General features: G+C 38.0%; 1 protein-coding gene across 1 annotated transcript in view; it reads left to right on the plus strand.

Annotated features, from left to right (window-relative positions):
• ppm1ba (protein phosphatase, Mg2+/Mn2+ dependent, 1Ba) overlaps positions 1-12193 on the plus strand; it is a 31603-nt gene that overhangs the window by 12938 nt on the left and 6472 nt on the right. The window contains exons 2-4 of the mRNA XM_066679024.1: positions 8468-9337; positions 9469-9586; positions 12051-12162. Of these exons, the coding sequence (XP_066535121.1) occupies positions 8483-9337; positions 9469-9586; positions 12051-12162 (1085 nt within the window). The 5' untranslated portion in view covers positions 8468-8482. The remainder of the gene's footprint in view (positions 1-8467; positions 9338-9468; positions 9587-12050; positions 12163-12193) is intronic.

Below are 12193 nucleotides of genomic sequence, written 5' to 3' on the forward strand. Positions count from 1 at the left end.
TGCTGAATGGTGCAAAAAAACTAGTAACATAGCAACACTAGTATGTTTATTTTTAGTGGGGAATCGTGTCAGATTACAGTCTTTCTACATTAGGGCTCGTCTGCTTGGCAAGACAAGTAGAATTAATCTGCCAGGACAATTAATAAATATCTCATCTGTACTGAATGTGGACTTTGGACAATCATTTTGCTCGCAGAAACATTTCACAATAGAATTTTTAATTGAAATAAATTCATTATACACCTTCCAAGTCAATGTGGACAGACACAAAATACAGCAACACAAATTTCTGGAGCAAATGAAATGTACTATTTGTAAAATACTGATTAAATGTTAAAAATTATAAAACAAAAAATAACAGTTCTTCTATGAACATTTTGCTTCCAATTTGCAAAATTGAGAGCAGAGGTAAGACACACTCCTTTTATTAGCTCCAGGCCTGCACATTACTTTATTGTCCAAATCAAAACAGGAATATAAACCCACTTTTGGATACTTGATTTTTAATGAAGAAAAAAATATTTACTAAAAATACTACATAATATAGACATTCTCATCTTTCCAAGCAAATTGGAAAGCTAATTTTAAGATTATTTTTCCATTATTCCCTTTTAGCTGTTCAAAAAAGGATTTTGGTATGTTGAAAAATAATAGTTACAGAATTAGTCTTAATAATACTGAGATTAAACTTTTAATCAAGATTCATGTAGCCCCAGACATGCGCTTAAAAGACAACTGAAAAAGATTCTCAATGTGGGCTTCAGTTTGAAGTTCAGACCTGCACTTGTTGGTCCACTGTGAATTTTTGTTTCTGTTCTCCTGCTGCACTATCCATTCCAGAGAAAGGACTGGTCACAGCAAAGATGCACTGAAGTGCCCTGTTGAAGCTCTCTGTTGCCATAGAAACCACTCCTAGCTGCCACTCCAGGCATGGTAGGCATGGAAACGGAACATATGACAGTGGTCCAGTGGTTACATCATTGCAGTGCCATACATCTTGGGACTATGTAGGCCTCCTCTGTGCGCATCAGTGGAATGTAGGGACCTTGTTAGAGCAGCTGTGTGCCTGTCTGTTGAATGCAGGCCAACATAAGGTCAGGTAAGGGCATCTTTACACATGTAAAGGAGTCTCTGTGTTACAGAACTGAGTTGGTAATGATGAAGAGGCTATTTATAGACTGAGAGGAGTTAGCATATGCTATATAGCATTTTTTTTTGTATGCCCTCGAGGTTGCGTATCAGATTTAAAAACAGATATTTCAATGCTTTCTCTAGTGTTCTACTCTGCAGAATAAAACCTTGTTCAGAAATAATATCAAAACCCACCTTCATGTTAATGAAACTTGGCCTATATGATGAGATGATGTAGCTGAACCTGTGGATTTTTGTGGTTTTGTTGCATTCAGTAAGATGTACTTGGCTGATTAACCTGCATTTAATGAGTAAAAATCTATTAAAGCATTATTCTCTAACAGAATCATAATAAGGTAAATGTGGTAAAAATTTGCCATTTTACCTTTTATTAGGTGCCATTATTAAAATGGCCTTCAAAGGTCTGTCCTACTTCCTGTTCCCATCGAATATATTTTATTTTTGTTTAATAAAAAAAAAAGCCTTCTGTGAAGCCACCCACATCCATAACCATTTGGTTATTGTTGTCTGGCCTTTTCAATGTAGTGTGATGCTAATCGCAGCGTATGATCAAAGTGTGCTAAATGCAAAGTCAGGACACAGGTGTTCAGTATGCTGCACTTTATTTTGATACTAAACATCATACTGGACTTCAGATAATGCCTTCCCCTAAATGGAAGCCCCTTTTAAAAACCAAGCCTAAAACTAAATACATAGACCAACCATAACATTATGACCTCCTTGTTTTTATGCTCACTGTCCATTCTCTCTTAGCTCCACTGACCACACAAGAGCACTTTGTAATTGTACAGTGACAGACCGTAGGCCATCTGCTGCTCTGCATGCATTGTTTGTCTACTTTCACCCTGTTCGTCTATGGGCAGGGCCCCCAAACAACAACCATAGAGCAGGTATGATTTGGCTGGTGAATCCTTCTCAGCGGGACAGTGATATTTGTAGTTGTGGTCTATTAGTGTGTGTTGCGCTGGTCACTACTGGACTGAGAATAGTCCACCAACCAAAATAATTCAGTCAACAGCATCCTTTGGGCAGCATCCAGTGACCAACGATGAAGCTACCGATAAGCTACTGTCTCTGAGTAGACACAGGTGTGTCTAAAACTACAGCAGGGCTGCTGTCTGATCCAGTTAAACCAACGCAACACACACTAACAGCATCCTCACCACATCAGCATAACTGCAATGCTGAGAATGGTCCACCATCCAAATCACTCCTGCTCTGCAGTAGCATTGTGGTGGTTCTGACCATCAAAGGACAGAATGAAAGGGGCAAAGAAAGTACGAAAAACAGCAGTTGGTCTACACTCTAATTGTAGATTTACAAAGTGCTCTTTTTCAGTGAGTAGAGTGAGTGAGCATGCAAAGTCAGTGTAGAAACAAGGTGTTCATAATGTTATGGCTGATCGATGTATGCATTTGAGGTATAAGGGTCTTCTAACTAGGTCTATTAAAGTTCTTTGGATGTTGGAATTGACAGGAAATTATAGTTTCCCATTGATGAAAAGCGAGAGATTGGAAATTGAATACATGGCCAGAGGCCTCAGAACGGAATGTGGGTAGTGTGCAATCCTAGCTAGGGGTTATTTATAGTTCAATGGGTGTGAGACGCAGACGCTCTGACAGGCTGCCTTTTGACATCATTACATGCCAAATGATTGGACTGCAGTAGCTGGCATGAAACTAAGCGTCTGGCATTTTTGGTTTATGATAATGGGATAAGTATGTCAGAAATACGGAGTACACTGTGTATACAGCCCATTTTGGAGCTTTATGTTCCTCAGGCCTTTTTAAAATAGACTTATTTGTTAATCTAGTTAAGTTGAATGACAGCTAGAATTTTTTGATAATATGGTTCTTCTTGAGAGAATGAACACATTTACAAATTAGTGTTTTGCAATCTTTAAAAAAAAGTTATAGTAGTGTACTGTGAACTGACATTGTAGCCATTATGCAAACCAATTAAAGTTCTTTACAGTGTGTTTTCTAGTCCTTACACAAAGGTTTTATAGGAGAATATATTCTTCTCAGACCAAAGTTTACTGGGTAAATATTTTTTCTTCTCCCATTTTTACATATGATGTACAACTATTTACACTATTTTAGTGGTTCTATGTCCTTGTCTTTTGGACCAGTGCCCTGTTCGCATGGTCTAAATAATTAAGTTTATTAAGTGAGAATTATTTTAAAGTATACATAGATACATTTTTGTATTACTGTTTTTAAAAAGATATAATGTAGCTCTACATGTGTTCTGTTCAGTAGTTGCTTGTTTAGAAGCTTGCCCTTGTGAACAATAAGGGCTGTGGTGTGACTGAGCTGGCAATGTGCTTGACCTGCTTTCACTGCTGGCTGACTGTGTGCTCCAAGTTCCAGAACTCTGCTGTTTGCACTATTGGAATTAAAACAGTGATGTTGTAGTCACTGCTAATGCCAACATGACTAATTTTTTTTAAATAACTTTTTTAATAACCTTTTTTAACTTTAGTGTAAACACTTGGTTATATAGGAAAGTGGAATCAGATGTTGCCGGGTGTATTTTTTTTTTTATAAACAGCAGCCCACTTAATATCATATTAATTCTGTAGTCAGTGAACAGTTTGTTCAGCAATGGTAGACTGAGTATTCTTGATGCTAAGAAGTACATTGCTTTCAGACAGACAGAAATACAGTTCTTTCTAGACTTTCTAGAAAAGACCCAGGAGCAGCATTACTGTGAGATTGACCTTATTAAGCAAATTATATATTGGCCAGCTGAGATAAATCCAGAACATGTTTTCACACCTGGAAATGTTCCGCATGGTTTAGGCATGGGCCGGCATCTGTGTAGCATGTGCAGGAGGCATGGCATGAGAGTGAATTCTCCAGATAATTACCTGCTGTAGTTGCACATAGGCTTACTTGGACATTACCGGGATTTGTTCTCGGGCCATCAGGAAAACATTAGTGATATCTGTTACTGGACTATTGCGTTTACATGGACAGCTCATCCGGGTAAAATAACAAAAAGTTCTAGGTTGCTATGCAGGTGAGTGGGGCTTTTTTAAATACACATTTGCTCTAAAATTGTACTTGCTCTTCTGAATTCCAAGATGAACTTTTTATTGCTTGAAACACATTAGGCAATAATATTTTGTAAAAAAAAAATCACTGCTTTGTGTTAAAATTCCCATGTTATAGAGCACATCAAAATAAAAACTTAGTCCAATGGCTTTTTAAAATGTAGTCAAATTAAATGTATTTATTTATTTATTTTTTTTATAGTGATGTGATGGTTGTGAAATGTGATCAGCTGGCTTTTGTAGTCCTAAAATAATACTGAATAATGTGTCTGAATATAAAATATTTAATTACTGTTCAATTGAAATAATGAATATATTGCTTGTAATTCTTTAAAAATATTGTTTCTTATGGTTGGAAATGACTAACAAGTGATAAAGCCAATTAAACATTTTTCTAGAGTATTGGTGTCTTATTTTCTAGTCCTGTTGGGCCACTACTTTGAACATTATAGAGATTTCTCTGCTCCCAACACACCTGAAGCAGCTAATGTTCTAATTAGCAACACCTTCCGAAGTTGATGTGAGTATGATGGAGAAAACTATAACATGTTGGGCAGTGGGCCACCAGTGAATAGCTAGAGGAGCAGGATGCACATAGTCTTGCATTGCCAGAATCTCTAGGAAGAGTCTGGTACCTTCCGCCACTTAACGTAGCCAAGAACCACCTACTACTGAGGGCAAAGAAATTTGACTGACACGCAAAAGTAACAACACAAGTCTGCTATGTTAGCATGACTTGTAGAAGTCTTTATGATTCACATTGGACCAGTACCAGAATGTGCATATATGCGCATGTACAGATGTACAGTCAGTCAGAATGCAACTGGCAGAATCCTGACAGTGAGGCCAGATTAACTCACTGAAAGTATCAGACTCTGTGTGGGTGGAGTGTCTGGCTGAGCCTACAGTGCACAGCACTTAAAAGACAACATATCAAGTAGGAGATATTGTAATGTCATCATGTGGAGAAGAAAAAAAACCCTCCTCTGACGTTGGTATGAAATATAAAAACATAAATTACAATGCCCCTAATGCCCACCACAACCTTATTTATTACTGTAGACGAGGGAGCGTTATTTTTTTTTACAAATTTGGGAGACAGCTGTCTGCATTACCAAAATTGCTGCAAAATGCTACAAATTGCGTTATATATTAGTTTCTGTAGTAATTCAAACAGTGACTAAAAGCTTGCAGACAAGTTAAACTTCAGCCACACAGTCACTTTTCTTCTCAAACATACCATTCCATCTTAAAAAAAAAAGTGGAGCTTTGGAATGTAAACAAACCAGAGAGAACTTGGTTTCCCCACCATCGTAAACATCCCCTTTAAGTCAGAATGTATCCGGTTTTTCTTCTCAAATGCATTTTACCTTGCAAGTGGTACTATGTCTAGACAGTGTGTGTACACCCAAGCTAGGGTGAGAGCTTTAGGAGGAAACAAATCTTGTCATTGAGCTGAGTGACACATTTTATCTCTCACACCATTTTGAACAGTTGCTTCGGTTCCACTTTTAGTTCTGAATGAACAGAACACCATGTCTGAGAGAATTGTGCATACTTGAGATTTGACACTAATGGGTTGATTTAAAAATTGATAGTTTTAAGAGGTCAAGAGCTTTTCCAGTTCCTCAGACAGTTTGCTTCAATAGCTTTCCTTCTCACAAGCAACAAGGAATTTAGGACATTTTTTTAAAGTCTGTAAAATATCTTAGCAAATTTGAGTTTTTACTGTTCAGCTATATATGTAAAATACAAATTTTTTAAAGCTTACGTTTTCAAATATTTCTCCTACTCAAATCTTTTGTCCTTAATAGCTTTATGCCTTAGTTACATAACGTACACAACGTACACCCACACCATGGTTTCAGTGCCAAGAACCTCAACATGTTTATTTCACTCAGAGCTTTTTACTTTGGTGTTAATTCTATTACTGTCTGTTGGAAAGCAAGTCTAGTACTTCTATATTCATATTCATTATTGTTTCCAACTCAGCGTGGGTTGCTCTGGGCCATATGTGGAAGTAATTTTTCACTCTTTGATTCTCTGTACGATTCCTACCTCTGATAATACAATACATCTGATAATAATAATGATGTAATAATACAAACAGTGTTTTTGAAAAATGAATACAAATATTTGTTTTATTAAGGCTCTTCATTTAATGGACAAAATTATAAAGAAAATATTTCCAGTGTATTGTGACCCTAAAATGGGGCAATGTGGCGCAGCAAATAAGATGATATTTTCAATGTTTTGACAGACTGCACTAAATTGTATATTGTGAACAAATGTAAAATATGATGTCTGCTCCACTAAAAAGTGTTGGAACAGAGGCATGTTTACCACTGTTACATCACGTTCCCTTTTAATTGCACTGTTTATTCATTTGGAAACAACGTCAAAAGTAGATAGGTGCAAATGTGATACTTGACAGCACAGAGAAAGGAATTGCTTGTTAACTGATCAAAGTCTCGCTCTCAACTTTTTTTCTCTCCCCAGTCTTGCTTGAATGCTTTTTAGCTTCTTGATTTTAATTTCCCCTCATGTTACAAGTTCTTTTTCCTCTGGCTATTTCTGTGCTCAAATATCAGTGCTCGGGTTTTTCACATTTGTGGCGCTTGCAAGATGGGTATTTACAAATGCGAAATGTTAAAACTTGCAGGTTTATATATTTCATCTGGTGTTATTACATCCTCTACTTTTGACATTGATGTGATGCTATAATAATAATTTGCTCTTTTATCTGAATTTTACATACAAAAGAGATTTCAGATCCTCAATAGTCCATTGTGGCTGTTGTCTGATTCTCCTCTTCATTATGCACCAGTGGAGACCTGGACTGCAAGCAGGATCTCAAGAGCATGCACACATGCACACAACCTACATGTAGCCACACAGTTTTGCCTGGAATTTTCTTACTGAAATACACATGGATTTCCTAGGAACATATATCAATCAGCATAATAGCAGCATTTAAAATCACAGTCTCAGTCTCTTTAAAATCCCAATATACACTTCTACAGCGATTTTATGCTGACACATACAAGTCAATCCTTCGTACCGGGGCTCCAGACTTAATGTCCTGTGGTCCCAGGGCGGATAAAAATAGTAACGGTAAAATATCGTACACTGGAGTCTCATCCCTTGTGCTATGTAGTTTTGGCATTTTGCACAAAGTGCTTTATTTTAAACAATTATATAGATTAAAATACAAATATTAGTACAGTACAGTGCTGTAAAATTATCACTCACATTAATAGTGTTTTTGATATTTGATAGCCTGAAAGCCAAGTATTGCCTAATAATCTGGAAGTTTTGTGTTGAGAAATGTTGTTTTGAACTCTTTGAAAATTCTCTCACAGTGTGACACAATGTGGTGAGCTGCAAACCATTGATGAACACTCATTCTATACCTTCTATATTCACCTGCTTAGAGTGGAACATTTCAAAGATGTAATATTAATGTTCTATAGATATTTTTACTCTAACATTGCCCCAAATGTGCAGTGTCTATATTTACAAACTATAGTTTAGCAATGTTATAACTTCCTTAGTCAAAACATTGGAAATATTGTTACTTGAGATTTGACACTAAAGTTCCCATAGAACTGATAGATTTAAAAAAATCTAGCTTTTCAAGCAGTATACGTCCCTGGATTCACTGCATAAGTAAAAATTCTATAGGTTAAAATAAGTTAATTAAATTAGACCCATAATTTTTTAAAGCTAATATTGTGTGTATGTTTTTTTATGCGACTGGATTACGGATATATTGTTTGAGCCATTTATGAGTACTCTGCAATTTTGTCTAGTTACTTGCTTTTGGATGTACATGATGTTGCTTCTTCAGCTTTTCTAATGAAGTAGTTGGAATGGATGTCAGCACTCTATTTTAAATTCCACTGCTCTGGTTTCAGTTAGTGTGGACATATAAAATTTTTAACACAGCTGTATGAAAACATTAGCAAGATATATGTTGAGTCTACAACCTGTACTTGAAGGTTTCTTGAAAAATTTGTTAGCTGCTGGGCTCTACTGAATTTCAGTGTGAACTTTGTCCCTAACATTTTCAAATTCTGCTCCAGGCAGGCTTCATGAAAAGAAAAGCTTTTAAACATATATCTATTCAATGCTTTTTTTAGGGGGGTCTCAAACCAAAAATGTGTAGATGCTTAGAGGATTAAAAACAATGGCAGTGTAGATTGTATGTTCGGATTAATACTGTACTATGCTAATTTTAACATTTCTATATCCTAGAAAGTGACCTGAGCTATGGGGGCGTTCCTGGACAAGCCCAAGACGGAGAAACACAATGCTCATGGCGAGGGCAATGGCCTGCGCTACGGCCTTAGCAGCATGCAGGGTTGGCGGGTGGAGATGGAGGATGCTCACACTGCCACGGTAGGCTTACCTCATGGTCTGGACGACTGGTCCTTCTTCGCTGTGTACGATGGGCATGCAGGCTCTCGTGTGGCCAATTACTGCTCCAAGCACCTGCTTGAGCACATTGTGGCAGCTGGGTCAGCGGAAGAGCTTCGGCGAGCTGGTGCTCCTTCACCTGACACACCAGTTGTGGAGGCTGTGAAGAGCGGCATCCGTGCAGGCTTCCTGCGCATTGACGAGCATATGCGCAGCTTTACTGACCTGCGCAACGGTATGGATCGCAGTGGCTCTACTGCCGTGGCTGTTCTGCTGTCCCCTGAGCACTTATACTTCATTAACTGTGGCGACTCCCGGGCATTACTGTGCCGTAATGCTCAAGTGTGCTTCTCCACGTTGGACCACAAGCCGTGCAACCCACGTGAGAAAGAGCGCATCCAGAACGCTGGTGGCTCAGTCATGATTCAGCGGGTCAATGGCTCGCTGGCTGTGTCCCGGGCTCTCGGCGACTATGACTATAAGTGCGTGGAAGGCAAAGGCCCCACGGAGCAGTTGGTGTCCCCCGAGCCTGAGGTGTTTGAGATTGTGCGTTCCGAGGCTGAGGACGAGTTTGTGGTGCTGGCCTGTGATGGCATCTGGGACGTGATGAGCAACGAGGAGCTGTGCGCCTTCATACGTGCTAGGCTGGAGGTGTCTGATGACTTGGAAAAAGTGTGCAATGAGGTGGTGGATACGTGTCTACATAAGGTACAGAGGCTTTGGGATTACCTGCTACTTAGTCCTGGGAACTGCCTTTTTGAAGTAGCTCTGTGAATTGTTCTTTAAGAGTGTTCTGTGTGGGATCACAGGAGGATATCTCCCTTTCTTTCTCCCTGCAGGGAAGTCGAGATAACATGAGTGTTGTGTTAGTGTGTTTTCCAAATGCACCCAAAGTGTCAGAGGAGGCAGTAAAGAAAGATGCAGAGGTGGATAAGTTTCTTGAATCACGTGTGGAAGGTGAGATGATATTACGTTTTTATGTATATTTTTTTTTTTTTTTTTTTTTTTTTTTTAATATTACAAAATGTAGTGAGCAGCAAAACCTGTGCTTATGTTTTATCTATAAAATCTTTGACAATAACAGTATTGCAGTCCGAACTGACCACATTCTCGAGTGTTCTGTGTAATGAAAGAAGTTTTGCCAAAAAACTTGTCTGATGATTGTCTTATGTTGCTAAAATGTAATGTGATTCTGTGTGACCCAAATTTTTTTTTGTTTTTTGTCAGTGAAAGTGAAATGTTTTTGAAAATTCAGTGTTCGAGATTTTTGTAAACTCAGTTTTTACTGTTTCTTTGGCTTTTTTTGGAAATGCTGACATTACACCTCTAACTTGTGCTTGCTTTGCTCTGCTCTGCTCTTTTCATTCATAGAGCATACAGAACTCTGAAAAGCTAGACAAAAATATAGACTCTCAGTATTTCATAGAGTGAACTGGCTTTAGAAATATAATTGACTGATCAAAAGCATGTGTAAGATACGAAGACCCTGAAGGGACATACTGTAATTTTTTTTTTTTTTTTACTCCCATATAATTGTGCATCACTGCTAGAAACCGCAAGTGCAGAGCAGAAGATTTATGGCATAAAAAATTATGCCACGTCTCTTCATAGGTTCCATAGTAAGGTTTTAACATTTTGTTTAAATATTTTCTTATTTCATATTCAATTATCAGAGCTTGTATTCTAATGTAGACTGCCTTCAAATCACAGCCTACTGTGGTTTTGACACCAACACATTGTTACATTACTTTTTCAGCTTGGTGCCCTGTGTTCAGTGAACGTACTTTACAGAGTTTAAACATATGATATTTATCAACCTTTTTGTGTATTATTATTATTTTTTTTTTTTCTGTGTAAATGGAAAGAATTTTGAAAACTGCTTGTGTAAACAATATATTTGAAAACAAAAGGGGAGAGATTACTGCCTGAAATTTAGACTGATCAACCTGCATCTAATTTTTGCTGTGGGTATTTATTTTTTCTATTTACTATTTTATGATAGTTTTGGCTGTTTTGATATTGTCTTGTTGAAAGGTCCAGTTTTTCTGCAGGCTGCCTGGTGTTTTCCTTCAGAATCTTTGCATAGTTATCCTTTCTCATGATGCTGTTTGCTTGGACAGAGTTGCTAGAGTTTTCACTTTTTTTTTTTATTTTTTTTTTTACCTTTTAGGTTCATTATCTATATTTCTGAAAAACGCGTGAACGGCTAAGTATTTTGGCAGTCATTTGTGATGGGATCAGACGTGATGTATGTTAATGCCAAGTTTGAACAGTGCCTAAGATTCTGAATACCTGCTTCCGGTTTATAAGAAAACTATGAATAGGATTCATGTTTAGACTGATAGTATTTTCCATGCAAGTCAGTCTTCACTGAGGCTTTTTATATTTAAGTCTGGAAAAATGATTTAATTGTATTAATGCTTTCTTTGACTTTATGTATTGCTTTGAATGGAGAATTTACTTATGTAAGACATCTGTACTGTTTCTTATACTCCAGATCATCTTGACTAACTCACTCTCTTGCACACTGTCTTGTACTCTTTCTCCCTCTCTCCTTATTCCTTGACCACCCCCTCCCCCTTTGCCTCTATTCCCTCTTTGGTCCTCTGTAAGATTTCAATAGCTCGACAGTGTTTCTTTAATTTCTTTTTCCTCCAGCCTTCCCTTTTCTTTTTTTGGATGTTGTACATGCTTTGGTGAGCGGCAGCGGTGGAGTTTAGTAAAGTTTTGCGGGTTATGTAAAATCATGGCCCTGAGTGTTGGGCCAAGGTTGGCGTAACATTGTGGTGATGTTTGGCTGGGTGCTGAGAGGGCCTTAGGGAGTCATCAGCACTGCTGCTCCGGCGAGGAATGTGTTGGCTGAACATCGAGCTGGCAACAGGCCCAGAGCAGTCCAACTAAGCCGCAGGGTTCCCTTCTACAGTCCCTCTGCCCTGCCCTGCTCTCTCATATTTCCCTCTTCTGTCTTTGTCTTCTCTCCCCCTTTTCTCCTTGCCTTATTCTTCCCTAATCTGTTGTTCTTGCATTTCAGTTTTCCTGTTTTCTCCCACACACATTCATTCTCTCTCTCTCTCTCTCTCTCTCTCTCTCTCTCTCTCACTCTCACTCTCACTCTACACTAGTTGCTTCTTTCCATCACTCCCTCCACCTTTATTTTTATTTTTTTATTATTGTTATTATTTTTTCTTCCCCCCTAGTTTCCTGTTGGTTCTGTTGTGAAGTTTCTTTTTTTAATGCCCAACAAGTCATATCAGGCCTCATATAAAATGATTTATGTCTTTATTTATTTATTTATTTATTTATTTATTTATTTATTTATTTATTTTTCTTTAGCTTCTTTGGTTAAAATGTTTTTCTTTTGGTGTTGAAGTGACCAGGGATGCATTTAACCCCCTTTAACCTTTGGTTTATTCTCTCTCAGAGCTCATAGAGAAAGCAGGTGAAGAGGGCATTCCTGATCTGGTACATATCATGAGAAACCTCGCCACAGAGAACATCCCAAACCTCCCACCAGGGGGAGGCCTTGCCAGCAAGTGAGCACTTACACAAACACAACACACACCA

Source organism: Hoplias malabaricus, chromosome 8 (genome assembly GCF_029633855.1).
Source record: "Hoplias malabaricus isolate fHopMal1 chromosome 8, fHopMal1.hap1, whole genome shotgun sequence".
Taxonomy (NCBI): domain Eukaryota; kingdom Metazoa; phylum Chordata; class Actinopteri; order Characiformes; family Erythrinidae; genus Hoplias; species Hoplias malabaricus.